Source organism: Falco peregrinus, chromosome 1, assembly GCF_023634155.1.
Source record: "Falco peregrinus isolate bFalPer1 chromosome 1, bFalPer1.pri, whole genome shotgun sequence".
Lineage (NCBI taxonomy): Eukaryota > Metazoa > Chordata > Aves > Falconiformes > Falconidae > Falco > Falco peregrinus.
In genome coordinates this window covers 74,494,301-74,516,300 of record NC_073721.1, presented here as the reverse complement: position 1 = coordinate 74,516,300, position 22,000 = coordinate 74,494,301, and the positions used below count along the sequence as shown (strand labels likewise).

The window sequence follows — 22,000 nt, the reverse complement described above, 5'->3', positions numbered from 1 at the left end:
TGGCTGCTTGCAGGAAACTTCACAGGAAGGTTGGAGGGAAATGAAAGTGTAGGAAAACCTGTGTTGACTGGAGCCTCCGACTTCTTGGTAAGTCAGTATGAGCTCATCAGTACAGCCCAGTAACTGGGCTAGTGATATCAGAATTGTGAAGATAATTCAGCCAACTGTGAGAACTGAGACTTTGGACCTTCATGTCAAATGTGCACCTAAGCAAAGGAACTTGTTGCTGTTGCACGCTCCACTTAGCAGACTCTTTCCTACTACGTATTTTATGCAAATATTTATTTCACAAACTGAGCTACAAACTGACTCTGAAGACTGGTGTTAGGAGGTTTATGAGCGTATCCTACGATGGCTATATCCCCTTACTGTTATATTTTATTGGTGTCAGCTAACCATCAAAGTCATCCATGTAATTGCCTTGAAACATTGAATGTTTTAAGTTACTGATTTCAGTCAGATTACACATGTACAAAACTTCGTGGATCACACCAAGTATTTAAGTATTTCCAAAGGATGAGATCAGAACTGAAGCTAAACTTACAGATCACAGAAATAATTTGAAGTCAGCAAGCTGAAACTCTAAAAATACACTAGCAAGTACTATGCGCAAGAAGGAAAAAAAAATAATAGAATGAAAAAATGATGAATTTGGGATGAATCTGGATCTGGCCATTATAAAGGGGCCCAGACTAAACAGAAGCTACCGACTTGTCACTGAGGGAATGTATTTGCAGGAATCTTGTACATAAGATATTTTGTTTCTAAAACTAGAACAAAATAACAGAGACAAACTGGAAGAGACAAGTGTAAAGTAACAAATACGATCATAAATTTCAAAACTTTCTACAAAAAATGTTGGAAGAGTTTGTAGTGTTTAGTTGAGGAAAACAGTGTTCAAATATGGAAAATGTCAGAAAAAGAAGGTGGCCACCAGATTTATTTTCTGTATTCATTTATAATTGGATGAGATGAAACAGGCTTATTATAGCAAGAAAAGATTTAGGTAAGACATTGGAAAATCTCTAACTAAATAAAGATGGGTAGCAGAATGGATTCCCATAATCTTTTTCAGCATCTCCATCGTTGGAGTTTTTAAGAATAGATTAGACACACATTTAAGCTGATCTGTATAGACAGTCTTGCCTCAGAAGGATGAAACTGTATGCGTTGAGACCCAACTGTGCCTACACTTTTTTTTTCATGAGATATAGCCCGACTATTTTTTTTTAAATGTATTTCATCATTTATATGTAATGCAATGCCAAATACACTAAAATGAGGCTGCTTAAAGTGTGTATGGAAACAAACTGATTAAACTAATTTTTATGTTTTTCCACTTATTATGGAGCTGTCATTGCTGAGACAGAATACAAAATGGAGTGTGGTGTGAATGCTCATTATGGAAAAGCAAAAAAAAAAAAAAAAAAAAAAAAGTCCAGTATATCATTTGTAATGGGAAATGTATTCTGGTAAGAAAGCTTGTATTTCCACAGCGTTCTTATACTGGGAGTTTCAAAGCACTTTCAGAAATGTTCTTAGCAGCCCTGAGGCACTTTGTGAGGTTAGACCACATCTCTGCCGCTTTAAATGGGAGACAGAAGCCCCAAAATGTCTAGTTCAAGTTCTAAAACCTGCTGGTTCCTAGCAGGGCCAGGCCTGGCCTCCTCCAGGTGCAGCTCATCTCCTCTTCTTTGTCATGCTCCCTCAGCATCACTGTCACTTGTCAACCTGTCTCTGTGCTTTCATCAACACTTAAAGACAGGATACCATCCTGTATGACAGGGGTAAGTGCTGAGTTACCATCCTTTCCTGAAGACCCCTACCAACATACCTATAAAGAGCAAACATGTAACAAGAATTTCTGTAAGAGAAAGGGTAGCTGATATTTATTAAAAGCAGAAATAATATGTGCATATTATATATGTATGTTTATACATAAATGTACATGTATTTATATAGATAAATATATGAAAAAAGTTGTATTCCTTTGACCTAGTCTCCTATGTCATCTCTTCTTAGGACAGAGACACAGAGAGACTTTGTATGTGTTTGTACAGCACGTTGGGACAAAGAGACATTGGTCTTGGCAAAAACCCCTTGTTGATAGTATTAGATGAACAATATATTGTATGTTTGTGTCCTAATGCTACAGTCCTATACTCTGGAAACATGAATTTGCATAAAGTTTGTAAGCTTGACTTGGTGCTTGTTTAGGTACTTTCAAAAATAATTATTTAATATTGTTACTGTTTGACCATTTTACATGTCTGCTTTATGTTAAACATGAATACTTGGGCCATGCAAACAGTAGTTGCTCCGTGAATGGATACTTTTCCATGTTCATATTATTTTAATTCGTCAGGTTCTCAGAGGTAAATACATTATAGCAATTCTGTCTGTTTATAGACAAGTCAGCCGGACATCAAGATAAATCTGTTAAATACCTATTTAAAAAAGCGCCTTTGCCTGGCATTAGGTGGATTCAGTTTCTATGAAAACTTAACTTGGCACTAATATGCTTTGTACTGCCCTTCAACACTGCGCTTTGTGCTATCACTGTTGAGAGGCAACAGCAAAAAGTATTTACACAACAAAGGAGAAAAAAACCCAACCCCAACTCTCTAATAATGAGAATAACCTTAGCCAAGGATATCTCCCTGAGAATTAATAACTAGCTGGGGTTAATGGTCACTGGCTTCACCTTAGGCCCTCAATTAATCCCTGAACCACAACTGTTATTACCTAATTGACTTAGTTTCATTTCATTTATACATTTCAAAGTGATCTTCCTAAAATCACACTGACAGAGTAACGTGGTCTCTGCAGATGCGCGCTGACATGGTTTCAATATTGTTACTTTGCCTCCACACGCTTGCATTGACATTTCATTTTGTTTTGACGTTGCAGTGCCACATCTATGGATCCGTGCAGATGATGTGGGATTGTTCATGTTAGGTGAAAGCACATCCAGGAGTGAGGGCAGACTAACATCGCACACAGGGACAAGATGCCAGATAAAAGCTACTAAGCAAAATTATTGTTATCATTGTGGATGATTGTTACCACTGTAACTTACATGTTTGTAAAGGGAAGAAAGTCAGATAAAATTTCACCTGAAATCTTGCTGCTTTTCTTAAATAAAAACCCCACAAACAAAAATCTTTTCACTTACACAAGCTTAAAAATATAGCCTGAAAAATGGAGCAGAAAAGTTTTTTTTTTTTTAATATTACCACTTCATGCTTATTTGAGGCTGTAAATGAATTATGCAAACCTTGTGTGTTCCAATAACATAATATGAATGCAAGTAGCTGAATACTGTAAGATGCAACTCTAAATCAAGAAATCCTTATAAAAATAGGGCATCAAAATGAAGTCTTTTTATTATGTGGAAAAGTTTTTGAAAAGTCTTTTGAAGCTCTTTGATCCAGCTCTGAAATAATTTTGGTAGATTACTATTGTACGAAACCCATAATTTATAGTAGCTGACCTAAGCTGCTCTTTGTATAACAGCCATATATGAAACAATAGCAGGAAAGTGAAAAACACAAGGGGAACTAAAACTGCTCTGTTTATTATTTAGCTCATAATTACATCTTCCTTATTTAATCTTTTGAATCCTGGCATGTTCTTAATAATACAGGTTCAATTAATATTTACTATACACAGGAGAGTTAGTTTTTAGTAACGCATTTAGACTATCCAAACTTTGTCTAACTTGTGACCTTTCCCTAACCTAAGTGAGATCTATTTTATACAGCTCGTACTAGATAGACAGTTTCTCTATAAATGGTGAAGCTGCTGCCAAGCCCCCATTGTTAGCTAGTTCATTTTTCAATGGGCACGCTTTAGGTTCCTATCATACTGCTGTGAAGAGCAAGCCCTTGAGGTTTCTTCTTTTGTCAACATAATAAAATGGTTATTTCTGAATAACCCCCAAATTCACAACAAATGGTCTTTTGTGATTTAGAACAACGTGATAGGAGGATTTTTTTTGTTTTGTTTCTGCAGGCAGCCTCCTATTTTATTCCCTAATATTAAATTAATATTTGGGTAGCATTTGTCTTAAGGTAATTATAATCTCATCCTTAAAAATAACAAATGCATGTTTCTAACAAGTGTTATTCTTGCTCTGTATTCACCATTTAACTGCAGATGATCCCTTCAAAAGCCACCTAAACAGCCTGACTGCTTCAGCTGAAGTAAAAGGAAAAACTGAGTTCAATTCTGCATACTTTTTGTTGACCCTCAAGGAGTCGTCATCAACTCTGGTAAATAAGAACAACCTGTAGTATGTACAAGCTCTTGCTAGGATGACTGTGGTTTGGAACCGGGGAGCTAGCCATCCTCTCCCTTCTGAGCCAAGTAGATTTTGGCACAGGAGGAAAGCTAAACCTTTGCCTTCAACCAACCTTCTTACAGAAATGCTGCACAAGCAAGGCGTGAGAAAAGACCACTGTAATGGCTGAATTCCTCATATTGGCTGTGCCTACTTTCTAGTAGCACAGGTGTACTCTTAACTTGGTCAACCCTACTCTCAATGTGGGAGTGATTAGACTGCACTACTGCTCTGCTCTGTGAGTGCGCCCAGCCTGCAGAAATGACCTAGACTGCAAACCAAGAGAACGAAGGAGAGCAGCACACTGCTTCGCCATTACAACGCGGTGGGGAAATCTGAGGACAGTCTGCAGGGCTCCTAAGGCCGGTATTTAAATTGGAGTAAGAGCAAAACGGGTTGGGATGGTGGGTCAGCCCAAGTGCATACAGAACTGGAAACATTCAGATGTAGTATCAGAAACAGAAGCAGGCAGTAGAAAACATAGCACAGACGTTTCAAAGGGAAACAAGGGCAAATGGGAGAATACTGAATAAATAAATGTGAAATGGTTAAAAAAGACGGGAAATTAAAAGGGGGGGGGGGAGGATTTAAAGGCTAATGGAAATAAAGGCAAATGGGAAGAGCCATGAACAGTCTTCTCTAGCAGTCTAGATGGTGGAGAAATCCAAAAGCAAATACCAGGAGTGAATGACTTTTTGAGCAAACATATCAAAACAGGATGAAAATTATTAATGAACTATCAGTACTATTAATGTGATAAAATAGTAATGAGGTAAGCACTGTAAGAAATTTGGTCCTTTTTCTTCAGCTTTCGATCAGAAGTTTTATTCTGCTCTGAGCAGGCTTTAGGGAAAGATTATTAAACTCATACTAATAATGCATCCCCAGAATGCCAGAATGATAAAAAAATATTTTCTTTTTATACTAGAGTGTGACCCACCACTGTGTTGGTCCGTCTATACAAGGAAGTTTTACTTCCCTGTTCAACACAATTACATCAATTCCTAAAGCTCAGATCAGGCCTTATTACAGTGCTTGGAAGAGCAGATGCTTGGCAAGTCTATATATGCCAGTGAGAACATCATTCAGTTTTATGCACACTTCTGTTTTCTGGCTTGGCATAATTCATTAGCACACTCTACAGAATACTCCATAAAACTGGATTTGGCTTTAATGTTAAGGTTCTAATGACTACAGTGTTGTTCAACAAAAACAACAAACAACTCACAAACAAACAGTAGTCTCTCCTCTTTAATATTAAAGTTGATGTTTACAGCTGATAAACAGAGAAAATACACAAATGACTGTTTTTTTGCAAGACACAAGTAGGAATAACAAAGTAATATTAATTTTTTAATGTTCTGCTTTCAGCATTTAAAACAGCAACACAGTGTAATTTTTTGTGATGGCAAAGCTTGTTCAATAGCATGTAATGAAATTGGAACAGTATGTACACTGTTGTGGCTTATTTCATCCTCATTCTAATACAAAGATTCTTAAAGGGGGCAATATATAAAGATGAGGTCAAAGCTTTGATTAAAGACAGCTGTACTGCTTTCCAACCTGTTATGTCACAGCATTAGGTAGAGGAATAAATAAACAAATACAAGCCTAACCTGATTTATCTGTGTGTGCCTGCATAAATTTGTTTAATGTAAAAACAAATAAAGCAAAGCTTTGATGGAGGTTGAGCAGAATTTTCAACATCTGTGCAGATAAATTTAATTTATTCAGAAAGAAAAAGCAACATCAGTGCATCATGTAAAAGCTGATTTAAGTGATTTCATACAACAGAAAGCATATGCACTAGCTGAAACAAAATCAGTTTCCCCTTAAAACCCATTTCACTTAGACAACCGTTACTTCTGAATTTTCTACTAGGATAATGTTCAGTTGTTTTTTCTTTTTTATTTTCTTCTGGATTTTATACATTCCACTAACCTAAACCCCAGTGAAAAGTCCCAGAGGCAGCAACACCCTAAATGCAGCTTCTGTGTAGCATCAGGCAGGAATACCTCACAGATTCCTTCTGTGTACCTTTATGGTCAGATCCTGAAAGCCGGTTAGGTAAAATAAGCCAAGCACAATACCTTAAATAGTTAAACATAAATGAGTTACAGGTGTTTGAATAGTCTTTTAAAAATAAATCTTTCCACCATAACACATTAAAACCCAGGAAAATAATCTCTGTGCAACAATAACTCACTGCAGTGGAGCTATACTAGCTTATCTCTGCAGCAAGGGACAGAGTACCAGGAAGACTAAGGATATTTTTTCCTGAAAATTAAAGATTAGTCAAAGTGATAAACTCCTGTCTGAAACATATCAAAAAGTTTTAAAGTGAGAACTAAAAATTTAACATAACACTGACTGTATGCATCTGAAAACTATAGCTGAAAAAAACCTGAATAGGATTAATACCCTTTTAACTCAAGGCAAGACTGTAAAAAGTCTGCATGTGATTTTTGAAATCATACAGGCACAAAAAGTATCACCTCAACTGAAAGAAGATGATGAATATGCATCACAATGTTTTAAAGACCATTTCCTTAGGGAAGAGGTTATCAACTTGTGCTTGAGGGCAACTGTTATCACACCTTTAATTCTACAACAGAATCCGAACCTCTGCTTCTCCAAAAATCTGAACGCAGTGAGCATACACGCATGGCTCTCATTGACTTTTAAAAATAGTTTGTTCTTTCCTGAATGCAAGTTAGCAAAGAAAAGAGTATTAAAGTGTGCCAAGCCCAATAAGCTGCTATTTTAAAGAAATCTCTAACTGCAAGCACAAATCTAAGCCCCCATACTGCCCCTCTGAGAGGCCATGAGGATGGAAACAAAATGAGTTCTGAACTCCTCAGAACTTCAAGGAGGGCTAACAGCCACCCCAAGGTACCTCTGATTTTGGTGGTTCCAACAAGAGAACAACAATGCTCTTGCAAGAATACGCAAGTATGCAGGGAACATGCCTATTTGTGTGCTTCATTTGTCTTGTGGAACTGATCCAGTATGAAGCACTGTTTTACCTTTTATTCACTCCCCTTCTTGAACACCAGGATGGTAATCTTCTTCAGAAGTAACCCACATAGAGAGCTCCCACACATTGTTCTTTTGGACTTCAGTATGCCAGAAAATGGTATGTTACAGTACCTACAGGGGTCAAGACCGATTCCTTCCTTAAAGTCAGTTAAGAGACTTCCTAGGTCTAGGTTCCGGGGAGGGAGCGGGGAGGAAAAGACAAAACACAAGTTATTTTTAAGTCATTAAAATGCTTATTAAAACCCCCACAAAACTAGCTTCAAACTTCACAGGCTCATATCCATAAAATAAACCCTTGCTCTTCACTTTCGCCTCTTCTCTAAAAATCCCCTAACTTAGATATTTTTCAGTTGATTACTTGGGATGCCGTTGTTGATTTTAGCAATCAGATAGTGATGAAACACATATACAAATTATCGTCCTCAAACCTGGCTATTTACTGTAACAGCCAGAACTTACGTGATCCTGTCTTACCACTTGTGCTTTAGGAGCTGTGCATTATATTCTTTTTAAGTCCCAGAATAAGAGTCTTTACCAATTTTCCACATCACTGTAGGTGTTTCAGTCAGATCACTAGCACTGAGTAAACTTGTGAGTGAAACCATAAAAAGCTACTTATTTTTAACAGTGATTCCGTAACAGGGGTAAGAACTGAAAGTTGCACCTTTTGTTGTGCATTTTTGTCTTTGTTTAGAATGTTAGAAGCAGCCATCCGGAAGGAAGAAAGATTATGAGTATCTAGAAACTAGCTGTTTGACAGAGACAGAAATGCTGATAATGAGTGGGTTGTGTCTGTCGTTTTTGGCTGATCACAACAGAGGTCTGAAGCAAAACAGAAACTCTTGATATGTTTGTGTAAGGAGGCAGTAGCGTAAGGGCGGGCAGCAGGAGTTCAGCTGAAGTTCAGGGCAGATGCTGCCATCAGTTTACACTGCAGGAAAGTAAAATTGCTTCCGGATTTACCTCTTCCTCCCAACATCAGCACTGAGCCATGCTGTGTCGCAGAGTCACGATGTCAGTAGGAAAGCAGTCTTTCAGCAGGATACCGCGTTCACGATGGCAGTCCAGCTCTTCAATAAATCCGTACCAGTAGATGACCAATCCAGGGCCAAATCTATCACGCAAAAAAGAAAACGAACTCACGTGACTGTGCTAGGTGAACTTTTATTTCCCACCTCTGTGACTCCAACACAAGTAAATCTGTTAATTTGCAAAATTAAATCTGCAAAATTGGGGAGAGTATTTGACCTCCATTTAATTTTCAGATTTTAATCAACATTGAATTGACATATGTCATTAACACTTGATTCCATGACTAAAAATGCTATTTAGAGACTCAAACAATCCACATCAGCTTTGTTTCTTCCTTTAAGTACTCTGCATATATCATTAAAATAGACCCTATGCCTGAAATATTAAATAACATCTAGTAACTTTGATACACACAGAAGTCTCTTGCCATGCACTCTGCTTTTCCCGATTTGGGTGTGCAGGCACTAAAAATACATGGGTTTACGCAAGCTCCAGTTCATGCAAATTACAGCATCATGAAAATAACGACAAATCTTTAAAATATAATCTTTAAAAAATAACAATGAGCTCTTACTCAGGTAACTATTAACGTAAAGCACAATTCAGAAAGAAATAGAGTTACTGCTGCAGTGTCTGTGAAATGTGCCTCAGGAATTCCTCAGATATTGCTAACTCTGACTGATCCCCACTAGGCAATCTCAGGAAGTAGCCCCATGGACTATTTTACCCATCAGGAAGTTCAGACCTTCAGGCTGGGTTCATAAAGAAGTAATCACTATCAATCACTGTGTACTGCGATATGTTTTGCACATCAGTTTCACGTTTTTCCTACTGAGAGCACTTAATTAAAGGGCAGCACTACTTTTGGTGTAGTGTTGCAGGAATTTTACAGTGAAATCATAAATTATGAATGTTGGGTTAGTAAAAGGATGTCTAAAAACAGAACTGCTTTCTGTAGTCTAACATTACAGCAGTCTGTACAACATTAGGCCAAAAAGCTTTTTCTTTCCTTGATTTATTATATGCTGTAGTGAACTTGCCAAAAACAACAGTGCAGGATGAGCTGTTAGATACCGTCTGTACAAGAAAAAGTTCAATAGAATGTCATGTAATGGTTTGCATGCAGAGCCACACTCAGGACTTTACCAATATGGTAGCCTATTTTTTTAAATGTTTAATTATAATGAAAATGTGTTGGGGGGGTGGTGCACGGTAACCTAAATGTCCACGTAGCAGACAATACAAGCACTCAAAACCATGGGTAGTGCCAGACCAGCTTCATTAGGGTGGTTTCTTTCCAACAATGGAGGGAAAACTCTATTTGATGTGCTCATGTAATGGAACAGGCATCAAAGGAAGAAGAAACCCCTGTGGCTTCCTCCTGCAGTTTCAATTAGATACGGTAGTCTTTTGCCCCAGACTGCTGCACAGCATTGTAACATTTCAGTTTATGGCTACAACTCTTCAGCCTAGAAGTGGTTGCAGTTTAGTGGCAGAGTAAATTACCCCTCAGCATAGCTGAGGCAACGCTGGCAAATGTGCTTTTTTGCAACTGAAAGATGACATTTGAAAGTGGAAATGCTAAAACTCTGACAAACCCAGCTATACTAGCCAACATATTCAAACCTACTTAGCAGTGAATAAAGCACAGACTGAAAAGTGGCTCATGCAGAAGGACGATGCCGCCTACATCCAATTCCCAAGTTTCCTCTTGCTGCCCAACAGCTTCAGCCTCTACTGTCTCAAAGGGCTTCTCTCCGTTTCCTTTTGCTTAAATTCACACGGGGCACAACCCCACCGGACCACAGAGGGCAGCCAGCCTAGCAGGAGCAAGAGCAAACGGCAAGCGAAGCCAAGGACTGATGCCCACTAACTCTGATGAGAGGCAGTAACTGCTGATGCAGGATGGGCTTGCTTTTATTTCACAGACTACGTTATCTGTTCCCACATTAGTCGAACATAATATAAGGGGTAATTGGGTGGGGATGTACTCATGTACTAACCAAAGTTATTTTAAAAGGACCTCCCCTTAGAAGATAGGGAGTATACCTAACATTTCTAATGGGCTATTTTATGCAAGGCAGAAGCTATGAAACATACACAAGTACTTATTACGAGCGCACGTGCCAGGTAAAATCTTGATGCTAATCAGCAGCTGCTCAACCCAAGTTTTGAGGGGCTCATTTTGCTCCCTGTGGCAATCTGAATCCCCTGTCCACCATAAAATACATTGGGCACTACGCTTAAGTAATTTGTTATTTTTTGAAATCGAAATTTTTAATAAAATTAATCTTTCAAGACACATCAGAAGGCTAAACTATGTCCTTCTAGCAAATCGTCACAGCTCAAGCACAATTTTCCAGTAAAAATTTGTGCTTAAAACAATATGTTCAGAAATGCCAAATTTGATGGAAAAATTTATATACAAGAACATCTGCATACTGTTAATTAGAGGAGCAAGTGCATCTTTAGCCTGAAAACATCCATCCATCCTGCTTTTGACTGTGTTATTATAAAAAACCGATTTGCCCTGTGCCACGTAGGTTGCACTGTTTTCCACTACATTGTGTTACTCCTGTTACAGCTCCATATCACACAGCCCATATGTATGATCACATAAAAAAGTACCATACTTTTGTTCAAAAACACTTAAGTGCAGTACTTAAGACCAAAATTAACTTGTTGGTACATTAAGCATTTGCCACTGACTATCAGGAACTCCTGCTGCTAAGTGCTAATTTCTCTCTCATTAACACCCAGAGTTGGCAAATCACAAACAATGCCACTGGTTAATTACTGCTGCCTTAATTTGAAAAGACACTTAACCTTTTTGTGTAAGGGGATGAGGTAGGGAGGTGTAACCTAGAAGTAAGCACTACCCCTTTTAATTCCAAAACCCAGATATGACACTATGAAGAACAAAACTCAGTGCTGCAAATGACAAAGTAAAGCTACAAATGTATTTCTGCATCAACCGTGACGCTCAACAAGTCAGGGATTGACCCTGGTTTACACGGGGGAATAAACCAAAATCACAGAATGCTTACTTTGTATTGCTATGGAAAGGGTACGCATTGAGTAGCTCTGAGGAGGAGAAAAAAGCTTTGAATGTACCAAATGGTTCGACAACTATATAGGTACGGTATGCAATATAGGCCAGGTTATCCCATTTCATATGAAAGACACATTGGATAAAGTTTAAGCTTAAAACAAAAATCAAGCTTAGAATGTAAACAGACTATGGAGTACTATTGATTTTGTTCTTGCTCAGAAAAAGTGCATAAATGCTTAAAAATATGCCTTTTCCTCCTCTGTCTTTAGTTTTTACCTTGGAAAGCTTAGGTATGAAAGAATGTGCCCAGAAGTTATACAGAACTGTAGTTTTACCTATTCCAGTGAAACTATTACTTTCAGAGTTTTACTATCATATAGAATTTCTTTTTAGAGGTGAAAAGAAATTCAGCTAACTAAGGTTTGGTTAATTCCACGCAGTAAACATAGAATAAACAGGAAATAGAGAGGCAAGCTTACTTCAAAATATAATAAACATAGCAAGTGAAAATTGTCCACACAGGTTGCGTCAGTTTACTTAAAAATCAACCAATAAGTATGTAGTTATTATCATATCATATACATCCTGGTTTAGTCATTATCTAGTTTTGACATCAGAAGCTGTGGCTACCAGGCAGCCGAAGCCAACCCAGCTGCACTTCAGTGTGGGGCGGGAGTGCCCCAAGTGCCAACGGGGGAGGCAGGCAGGCTTATGACCCCACGGCATGGCAAGAGGAGAGCAGGCTTACAAAAGCCCATGGATTAGTTTAGATCTAATTTAGGCTTGCTATAGAAGGCTAAATTTAGTCTAAGGGCAGCAGACGGTGTCTTCCAAAGAATCAGCTGAAGCATTTGAGATAGATCCTGGAGGTGGTAAGATATAGCTTGAGCGTAGTTAAATACAGATACGGGCTCAACAGTGCTTTAGATAAAGCTTATGTCTGACCACACTACTCTATAAAGTCAGGTTTGCACTACTTCAAGAGTGTTCAGAGGATCTTACGTACTGGTTTAATGCCATCCATTTTGAAAGGCACCCATAGTTAAAGGAGTATAGACTTGTACATTGATAATCCTGGGACACTGGGCTCTGTTATTGGAAAGGAGTTTCACAGAGACGTGCTGAAAAGCCAGGAAGGTAAAATTCAGATAATCCAAAGTGAAACGGTTCTTCTTCCTAAAACAACCAACCAACCAACTTAAAAAAAACCAAACAAACAAACACCCAAAATCGCATCTTTGTATAAGCCAAGGGATCACTTAAGAAAAAAACAGGGAAAGGAAAACTATGTAAAATGTGAATCTGGGTTTAACTTGCCCTCCAGTTGAACCAGTTTTGTGCTGGAAAAGAAGAAAGACTTTTATTTATTTATCAAAGTGGCCTAGTAGCCTCACACATATTCTACTTCACTTCAAGAGAAACTACTCTCTAACAATGCCTTTTCTTCTGGAATGTCTGTGTGGGGTCCGTACTAGCTTCTAAGGATTTGTCTAGACATGTGGCTGTTGCAAGTGGATTTTTTCACCATCAAAAAGCCTTGCATGTGGTTTTATGAAAAATGTATTTTCAACACAGTGCTCAATACTGAGCAGAAATGTAAAACATCTTGCAATTGTTTTTAAATAAATGTTCACTTTATTTATTTTTAGTCTATTTGTTATAGATGGGTTGTAAGCATCTCAGCATAACGTAAATAACTTTAATTCCAAGAGACTCTCATAATGAAATGCTGGCATATGAATTATTATTTCTAATATGCATGTATTTAAGCAAGTATTTTATAAAACAGATTCAGATGAATATTTGTGTTATACGAAAGCATAGCAGTCTACCTGGTTGGCGATTTTAATTATGAAGGTCACATCTGAATATGTCTTTGAAGGACTGCATTCTGGTCCCTCACTTTTTAATGTCAGATCATCAACAGTGCCAGCTAAAAAGCTGGCTTTGTTTCCATGCTTTTCTTTTTAAATATCAAGCAAAATAGAGCATTACCACTTGCACATCACTACTTATTTCCTGGGAAAAGGGAATTATAACAAATCACAAATAAATTGTTACTTTCTAAGTCAATTTAAGATGGTTCTTGAAAATCACACTTGTGAGTAAACTCGTTTTTCTTGTAGTTCTAATAAATCCTGAAGATAATAATTACACCCCCCACCCCCCATCCCCAATATCTAATATGTTTACTGTTTAAGGACTCACAACTTTACCTTAGTGTACTTGTACCAGTCTCATTTGTGTCAGTGAGGGAATTTAGATATTGGCAGAGGTAGGCTAGGAGGCAACAACTGCAGACCACATTTTCAAGTAAGGTCAACTGGCATCAGTCAGCCAACTTCCTTACGTCTAGACCAGTTTACTACTGCTGATGACATAGCATTATAGATCTTGGCAAACATTTAATGGCCACTGCTCAGAAACTGATTCTGATTAGCAAGAAATTTTCTATTTAAACAACTATCACAAGCCTAGTTCAGAATAGTTTATAACAAGGTGTTTCTGCTACTGTTCGCTCATATAGAGTTTTAAAATCAAATAAAGGGACTTGAGCACATTTTAAAAACTCTCAATGCACTTTAAAGGTAACTGTGAGGTTTTATCATCTTCATTATGTTTTAGACCCTTCACACACTTTTGTGATCCAGACACACACACTCTCACACAGATTTAAAAACCCGATGCCTTCAACACATTACACAGCATCTTGTTTCCTTGACTTCACCAAGTCTGGTTAAAAGAAAGAAAAAAATTTCCAATACTTAGTAAAATCAAGTAACTGAATGACATTTTTTGCTATAAAAATCTGATCCTTAATCTGAAACTCAGAAGGCTACAATATTTTTGGGTCGAACTCCCTTAAGCTTGTCTTCCTGCAGTAGCAACCGCAAAAAAAAAATATTTGTAAATGTGACTCAAGAAAAAAAATTAAGACGTTCCAATCACATACTTTTAAAGATAATAGGAAACTTGTCCATAGCACTAGCAAGCACTGTATCAATTACACACAGAAGCTGGCAGCATATTATGTCTCAAGGATCCAGGCACCCAGTTTATGCTGCTTAAGGTAAAATTAAACAAGTAAAACCTAATCTGCTTTAAGCTTTGATGTTACCACAGTAGTTGGGGGAAGTCTTATTTTTACAGAAGACAAGGAAAAAAAATTAAAGTCTATTAATACGCTATGATACTCCCACTTCCAAGGAGGTTTTGACTAAAAAGTGGGAATTTCTGTTGGGCTGAGAAAGGTAGGCATTTCCATGAACACCAGATACTGATGTAATATGCAGCTGATGTGGAAGCTGGAGTTGTCAGGTGAAAAAAAAGGTGGAGGGAAACTAATATCAGGCCTCTGTCTCTATAGTCACACCTCTCCTGGATATGATTAAATCTTAATGAGCTTTTTTTTATATTTGCTGTCTTTTTATCTCTGCAATGACTGTTAAGGCATCAATCAAATAGCAGCATTTCATCAGGCTTATAATATGATGTAATTGCTTTTGGCATTTGCAGAAATAGAAATCAAATCAAGTGATATTTATGTGGATATAAGAGACCATTTAAAATATTTTAGAATTTTGCATAGCACAATTTTTAAATGCATATTAATAGAATGCATCAAAACCTGTGCAAGGCACTGTCATTAAAATATTATAAATACAATATAACTTTTAGCTGCATAATACATTTTTAATAAACAAACTGTCGAAACACATTCTTCACTTACACTTATTCATTCAGATCTGAGTACTGTTCTCCAGGCAAATAAAGGATTTTTATAATCCTCAATGACAAGTTAGTTTTTTTAAAAAATACAGTTCTCATGGAAATAACTTTTAAAAGCTATGATTAAATAACATTAAGGCTTCACTGATTTACAAGGATCAAGGCTTTCTAAGTGAAAACTGATGCAGCGAGTGAGAAAGAAAACACATACTGGCTCAAGGCAGCTCGTCATTTAAGACGAGAGCCTTGAGTGAACTCTGAATTTCTCAGGTTTTGTTGGTTCATGTCCTAACTACTACTGAAACATATTACTTTGTTGTTTATTAATAGTGTTCCAGATGCTCATCTCTCAAAGTGACTGTGTGTACTTAAGGTAAATTTTTTATTTTTTTTCCCCAGTCTCAGCACCTTCAGCACATCAGACTGTAAGGTTCTGTGCTGTAAAGAGAGACTATAATGTGCCCCTTATGTTTGTACCGCAGGATTGGGCTGATGTACTGAAAATTAACATGGTACTCAACACCAACATTTTAGAAAAGAAATTGTTAATCCTTACACTGCTGGGCTGTTTCATGGAAATGACAGCCAAAGTTGTCTTTGGCTTTAGGGAAGATCACTTCCATATGCATTTTGGAAAACAACACATTTTAGCTATGTGGGAAGTTAGTTCCAGTATCTATGTAAAAGAAATAAAAGACAGTGTTCCAGGTACCTTACTTGGTAATTTGGAGGTAGGTCCATCCAAGTTTCCCTGGAATATAAGTATCTTACATGACTTAACCATCTCAATACTGGGCAAAGTGATTCAGGCATCCTGCATGATGGGCATAACTAAGCAGAAGAAGCTCAATCAAAAAACCTCAATCTGAAAGGCACAATATAAGAAAGCTTTCTACATCTTCTTTTTCAGAAGTTTCATAAATTCTTTTCTTGTGGACAGAGTCTAATATTCTGTATTAGCTGTTGCATCTACATATTTGTCTTTTAGAATTCAGGGTCAGAAAATTGTTTTACTGTATCTCTACAAGGGCATTAATGTGTTCCTGTTCAAAGCAGCAATACCCTTTCATCCTGCAACATGCAATTTGATTACTAGTTTATTAAAGTTACGCTACTTGTATTTACCAGTTAAGACACTGCAAGAATGTTGGCATCCTTTGAAAAGGTGTGGAGAAAAGGTGGCAGGTTTGCACCACAGAATTATTCTATATATTGTCGCTGGAAGCAATGCTTTCTGATTACACCCAGGCAAAGAACCGCCACTGAGGTACTTGCTTGTTACTCCCTTTCCCTGAGAAAACCTCATGCCATTAGTTCACTCCCCACAGACTGTCGATGCAAGGCTGCTATTGTTTGATTCTGCACATCTGAAGCTGTAGATCAGTGTTGAAAGGAGTTACTGAGGTTATTTCAAACATTTTGTTATACTCACAGCAGTCCTCCCAAAGGAATGCTTGGCTGCAAACTGCCTCTTATCCCGGGTGACAGAAAACATGGGAAAAGCTTTTGAGTACAGTTAGATTGAGGTCCCGGCAGCCATAAGTGCTGGTCAACTCATGCTGCCATTAGGTGATTAATAGTTGTTTATTTTTAGGGCTGGAAGTAACAGGCCATCCTAAGGCCAGTGCAAGATGATATCTGAATAATCTGTGAGTGCCTCAGAGTTTGCAGCAATCCTTTCTTTCTGTGCAGCTGTTTATCTGGTGACAGCGCTTGCCAGAGTGACAGGATACACCAAGAGTGCATTTAACAGAGGACTCAGAACTGCTTTCCCAGCAATTGATCTTTGTTTAATAATTACTGCATGATAGAACCAAACTAATTGGAGTTGTTCAGCAAATTTTGATAGCAAAAATGTTGATAAAGAAATGCACTACATACCTGTGTGTTTAGCATTTCCCGACTATAAATTTTGGAGCCAGCATTAAAGCCATCCCAAGACATTCTGAATGAATTATTAGACAATTCTGTATCTCCGAATCCTTATACACAAATATACAATAAAACAAACAATGTAACAGATGAATTAACAAATGGAGGACAGCTCGTTTGCGCTTCCAACTTCCCAGATCAGAGAATTAGTCCAAGACTGGATAGTAAATCACATTGAGTATCTTCACACAATGTTGCTTTGGCAGTTAACTGCCAAACACACTATTGTGCATAATTGACAGGCAGAAATATTTTATGTGTGATGCTGTACTTAAATTTACTGTCTCTCAAAGTGTAAGTCACCTATCCGTATTAAGCAGGGAAGAGATGAAAAAGCAAGTACTATGTCTGCTGCCTATTACTGTGGCACCTGATGCCTACCCAGAAGGAAAAGCAAACACCTCCTCCGACCTGGAATATTGTTGCCACCTTTGGAATCTGCTGGCAAACTAATTGTGCCTGGCATTCACTTAATTCTAATGCCTGAGGCTCTTCAGCTTGTCTCCCAGTTGATAACATATACCCATCATCTGCACAATCTGAGTTGGCCCTGCCCTGCTTCACATTTGAAAATAGCTAGGTTTCAGTTGTCATTTGGGAAAGGAGTGCATCCTCAGATATGTGTCTTACACGCCACCTGCAAAATATCCAGTCTCTCAGAAGACGATAAAAACATTTCACATGGTGAAAAGCAGAGACTGTTCTAGACACTTCAGGAGACCACCAAGGCAATCTGTAGAACTGTTACATTCATTATTAGATCAAACAAGTGCGTAACTGGGGATGTCTGAAGAAATCTGCTTTCCTTGTTTTGCCTTCCATCTCCTTCACTATGTACGCACACCCACCCACCCACCCCCTAACGCACGCATCTTCTGAAAAATTCATAATGCTATTTAGATTTATTTACAAGTTCTTTGTTCTTTCTTAGTACATACCAACACTAGAAAAAAATTAATCTCAGCTTTCTTTGCTTACTACATACAACCTTTCTGGGCTCACTGTTAAAGGTATGGAATTCTGTTCAAAAAGAAGATATAGAAATGTACACTGCCGTGTAAGTGTGCCTAGAAGGAGGGAGAGGGAAAAATCAGAGGAAAACACTATCGCTTGTGAAGGTTTAAAAGCAACAGCAGATTAGTTGAGACAGCCAGTGACATATTACAATCTATGTCTGATGAGAATTGAGCCAGAAGCCTACAACACGATAAAATCACATTAGTATGAATATTTTCCCTCATATAATTATAAGAATATGTTGAGAAGAGTGGAAGACAAGTTGGACTCCATATTCCTGTGGGCTGTTTTTTTTTAAATCTTTGCCATGCAATTACCAGATTGATCTTCTGTCAAGTCACTTACGCTGTATATGGCATTTGTATGTTAGCTGCTCCGAAAGACAGTATGAAGGTTATTATCCCAATAGCCACAAGGCCTCTGTGTTAAGTACAGCAAAATCCTTTTAGACAAATTTAAAACAAACTAAGAGTCACTACAGTCTTTTTTTTCCGAACGTCAGTTTAGTATACACATCTGGTACTATTCAATTGGAAGACTCTGTAAAACTGCTGTATTGAAAATGGAAGTCTAATGTCATCAGTGGATAAGATATGAATAAAATCCATGCAAAATATTGCAATATTAACATTATATGTGATACAAAGAATTTTCTCAGTTATTGCTGGTTTAGTGTCTGGTAACCACCACTGTTATGTATTTTTAACATTTTAATAAAAGAACAGAAGAAAAAAATCCATTAAGCATCGAACACTTCTAATACTGAATAATCTTTTCACCTTAACTGTTTCTCTTAATCCCTTTTGGTTTATATGCAGTGTATTTCATAAAGGAACACTGTTGGTTGGCAGTCTTCTAAGGGGATCACAGATAGCACTAGCAGTCTTGTTTTAAACAAAACAGAAAAACAAAAGTTATTGAGCTGCTAGTCCTGTTCAGTTTCTGCTCCCTTTAAGACAAAAGCAAAACTAACAGAAAAGAAAAGCAAGAAAAAAGAAAATACAGCTTTTCCCTCCAAAAATAAATTAAGCTCAAGTAAGCAGCTTGGAATATCACGAACAGCTGAACACCAGTCCGTTTTACCAATGCTTCTGAGACTTGGCTAACTTCCACCCGAGCATAGCTACCTTGTTGGTTTTTGGTTCTCGCACTGCCTAAAAGCTCAGAGTAAGTTCATTAAGCGGTAAGATTAGTATCTGTTGTGAGCAGCTGTCTTTCCCTCTCCTTTGTCAGCCAAAAATTACAAGGAGTTTTTAGTTTCTTATTTAAAGTGTTTATTTTCTGGTTGTCTCTCTGTATTTGTGATCGCAACGTCAAAGCATGCCATACATTCAAAACGTAATGAAGGACAGAGGTTAAAAATGGTTCCTGAATTCCATGGTTGCTGTACTCTTACAGGAACCTCTTGAGAAAGCTGTCTCTCACAGAAATCCACTTGTCATGGACAGCCATAATGCATCTTAAGGTGAGGTGCTGACATAAGGTTTCCATCTGCTCCAACCTGAGCACAGATCACTGAATATGTTGAAGTTGGGAGTGACACCTTCAATTTGAACTGAGTAATGGAAGCCCAATATAGACAATAAAAGATACTTAAGATATTTTTCCTGTCAGCTTCCTCAGTTTATAGCACTCTTGCAAAAAACAGGGGTCTCCCTGCCTGGTCAAGCTAGACCATTGTTAACTGGAAGGTAAAAAAGAAAACAAACAACCAGCAAAAACCCCACACACAATACCCCACCCCCCCCCCCCCCAAAAAAAAAAACCCAACCCAAAACCCAAACAAAACCCCACAAAAAAACCCCAACCCCAACCCCCCCCCCCCCCCCCCCCCCCCGCAGAGTCAGTAAATAAGCAAAAAAGAACAACTACACCTTATTAAATTAAACCATCTAGGCAATTTCAGCTATTTCCTTATACTTCTAGGATCTCTCCATATCAAACCCTGACTTTTGCCAAAGACTTGCTCTTCCTGCACCTTTGATGAATCATGTTTTATACAAATTCCTACTTCTACACTTGAGGTAAGTTTTACAGATAGTTTTAAGTAACTGAATTGACTTAGAGGTAGGCCTGTGCACAACAGACCAGTACGCCTCCGTTAGTTATTAGCTATCACTACCCGCCAATACAAATACCCTCAGCAAGTCTGGCACCATCTTCCTGAAGAATGAGATGAATGGGCTATGGGGTTTGGAGCTTTTCAGCACCAAATCCTTGCTGTGTGGAATTCCTCCAATGATAGTTATTTCCATCAGGCTACTGACATGCTAACTGACTGGTCAGCACCTGAAATAGCGTGGTATGTTCTGTCCTGGTTACAAAACCCAGCTACTCAGTCAAAAAACTCCACTGCCCTGTACTCCTCCTCTGCTCAGAAGTATCTGACGGCAAGATGCATAAACGGATGCAGGCAAATATATTTTTTCCTCCAGCCTCCCTAGGTCTAAAGCACTAGAATGAACTGGTAAAGGAAAACTTGCATCACTCATACAAGTATTGTATTTTTGCTGAGGGTAAACAGGACTTCCACTTGGAGACCAGAATCTCTCTCCCTCTCCACAACTGCTAAATCCACATTAACATTTTTAAAAGCTATTTCTAAAGTCATACCAATATATTAAGCATTATTTTTAGTTAAGTTCAAAGAGAAGAAAGAGCACAGCTTTGTCTGCTCTACCTGATTTCACTATGGCAACAGCAGAAAAATGGTAAATTCAGGAGATTAAGAGAGCTATAAGTCTAGCTGAACCAGCAAAAATAAGAATTAAAAATTAATTTATAATTTCTTGATTACCTACAGACACTTTTGAACCATTCTTTAACTAAAAAGAAATATATCAAGCCAGACCACATACAAAGTGATAGAAACGGTGTAGAACAGTATAGAACAGCTTCTATTTGCTTAAGTAATGTTTCCACTTTAATGTACTTATTTGCTTTCATTTGCTTAGCACTGCCAATATTTAGTACTGTGCAAATTTATGGAAATCTGACTTTAAAGAGCTTTGTGGTACTGAGTGATTTTTTTAAATTTTTCTATATACTTATACTGAAGTGACTTGATGAGATTCTGGAATAAATGAAATATAACTAAGTAGCATGTAACAATGTCTTGTGACATGCTGTGAGGTAATACAGGCAGTAACATGTCACCATTGTGGGTAAAATAATCTGATTGCTTTTGCATTGGTTTACTTTGCACAAAATTTGTGCCAAGACTATAAAAAATGATGCATAAAACCTGATAGATTTGTGAACTTTTTCCATGGGCGTTTAAGGACAACTGTGCATTTGCTTATATCTTGCTTATATACTGCAGGAGTTGGGAGATTGTCTAATATTTATGTTAGAAGAACCCAAAGTGTATTCCACTTTCTAGAAAACAAAACAAACCCAAACCAGATACAATGTTTGGATTCCTACTGTGTAAATACATAATAAACAAAATCTAACAAAAGAACAGATGTGGTGACAGTAAAGGAAAACTTTTGACTTGTTGATTTCACTGTCTGGCAGGCATGACCAATCTTAGGATATGTTTGTTGTCTTAAATAGTAAAGATCCAGAAACTAAAACAAACATTTTTTTAGCCAGTGTTCAAGTTATCTACTTTTTACTGCAGATAACTATTCTAGCTTTTGTACGCGATCTGCAATTTAACTGCAACATGCCCACAATGTTGCTACAGTTCTTTTCCAACCTACAAATAGATATACAGCCTGCAATAAAAAGATGGTATTTCCCTTTGCTTTCCCAGAGGAAGAAGGAATCAATCTGTAGAACAGTTCATCGGCAAAGGGACACAAAGTGATGCAGCTAAGGAAAGGGCAAAATAATTCTATGAAGCAGTGGGA

The 22,000-nt window shown here is 37.7% G+C and overlaps 2 protein-coding genes across 10 annotated transcripts in view; one reads left to right on the top strand and one right to left on the bottom strand.

Annotated features, from left to right (window-relative positions):
* LOC114011378 (translation initiation factor IF-2-like) overlaps positions 1-4,940 on the top strand; it is a 46,902-nt gene extending 41,962 nt beyond the window's left edge. Inside the window, exon 3 of the mRNA XM_055813524.1 lies at positions 4,159-4,940. Coding sequence (XP_055669499.1) covers positions 4,159-4,295 — 137 coding nt within the window. The 3' untranslated portion in view covers positions 4,296-4,940. The remainder of the gene's footprint in view (positions 1-4,158) is intronic.
* The window catches only part of CDIN1 (CDAN1 interacting nuclease 1), a 146,141-nt gene that overhangs the window by 12,189 nt on the left and 111,952 nt on the right, over positions 1-22,000 (bottom strand). For 3 of the 9 annotated variants that reach the window (XM_055813306.1, XM_005234609.4, XM_027782695.2), the window contains one exon: positions 5,576-8,495. In XM_055813306.1, coding sequence (XP_055669281.1) covers positions 8,360-8,495 — 136 coding nt within the window. In that variant the 3' untranslated portion in view covers positions 5,576-8,359. Of the gene's footprint in view, positions 1-5,575; positions 8,496-22,000 lie in introns of those variants that run through there. The other 6 variants (XR_003553241.2, XR_008748632.1, XR_008748667.1 and 3 more) reach the window with 5 other exon arrangements.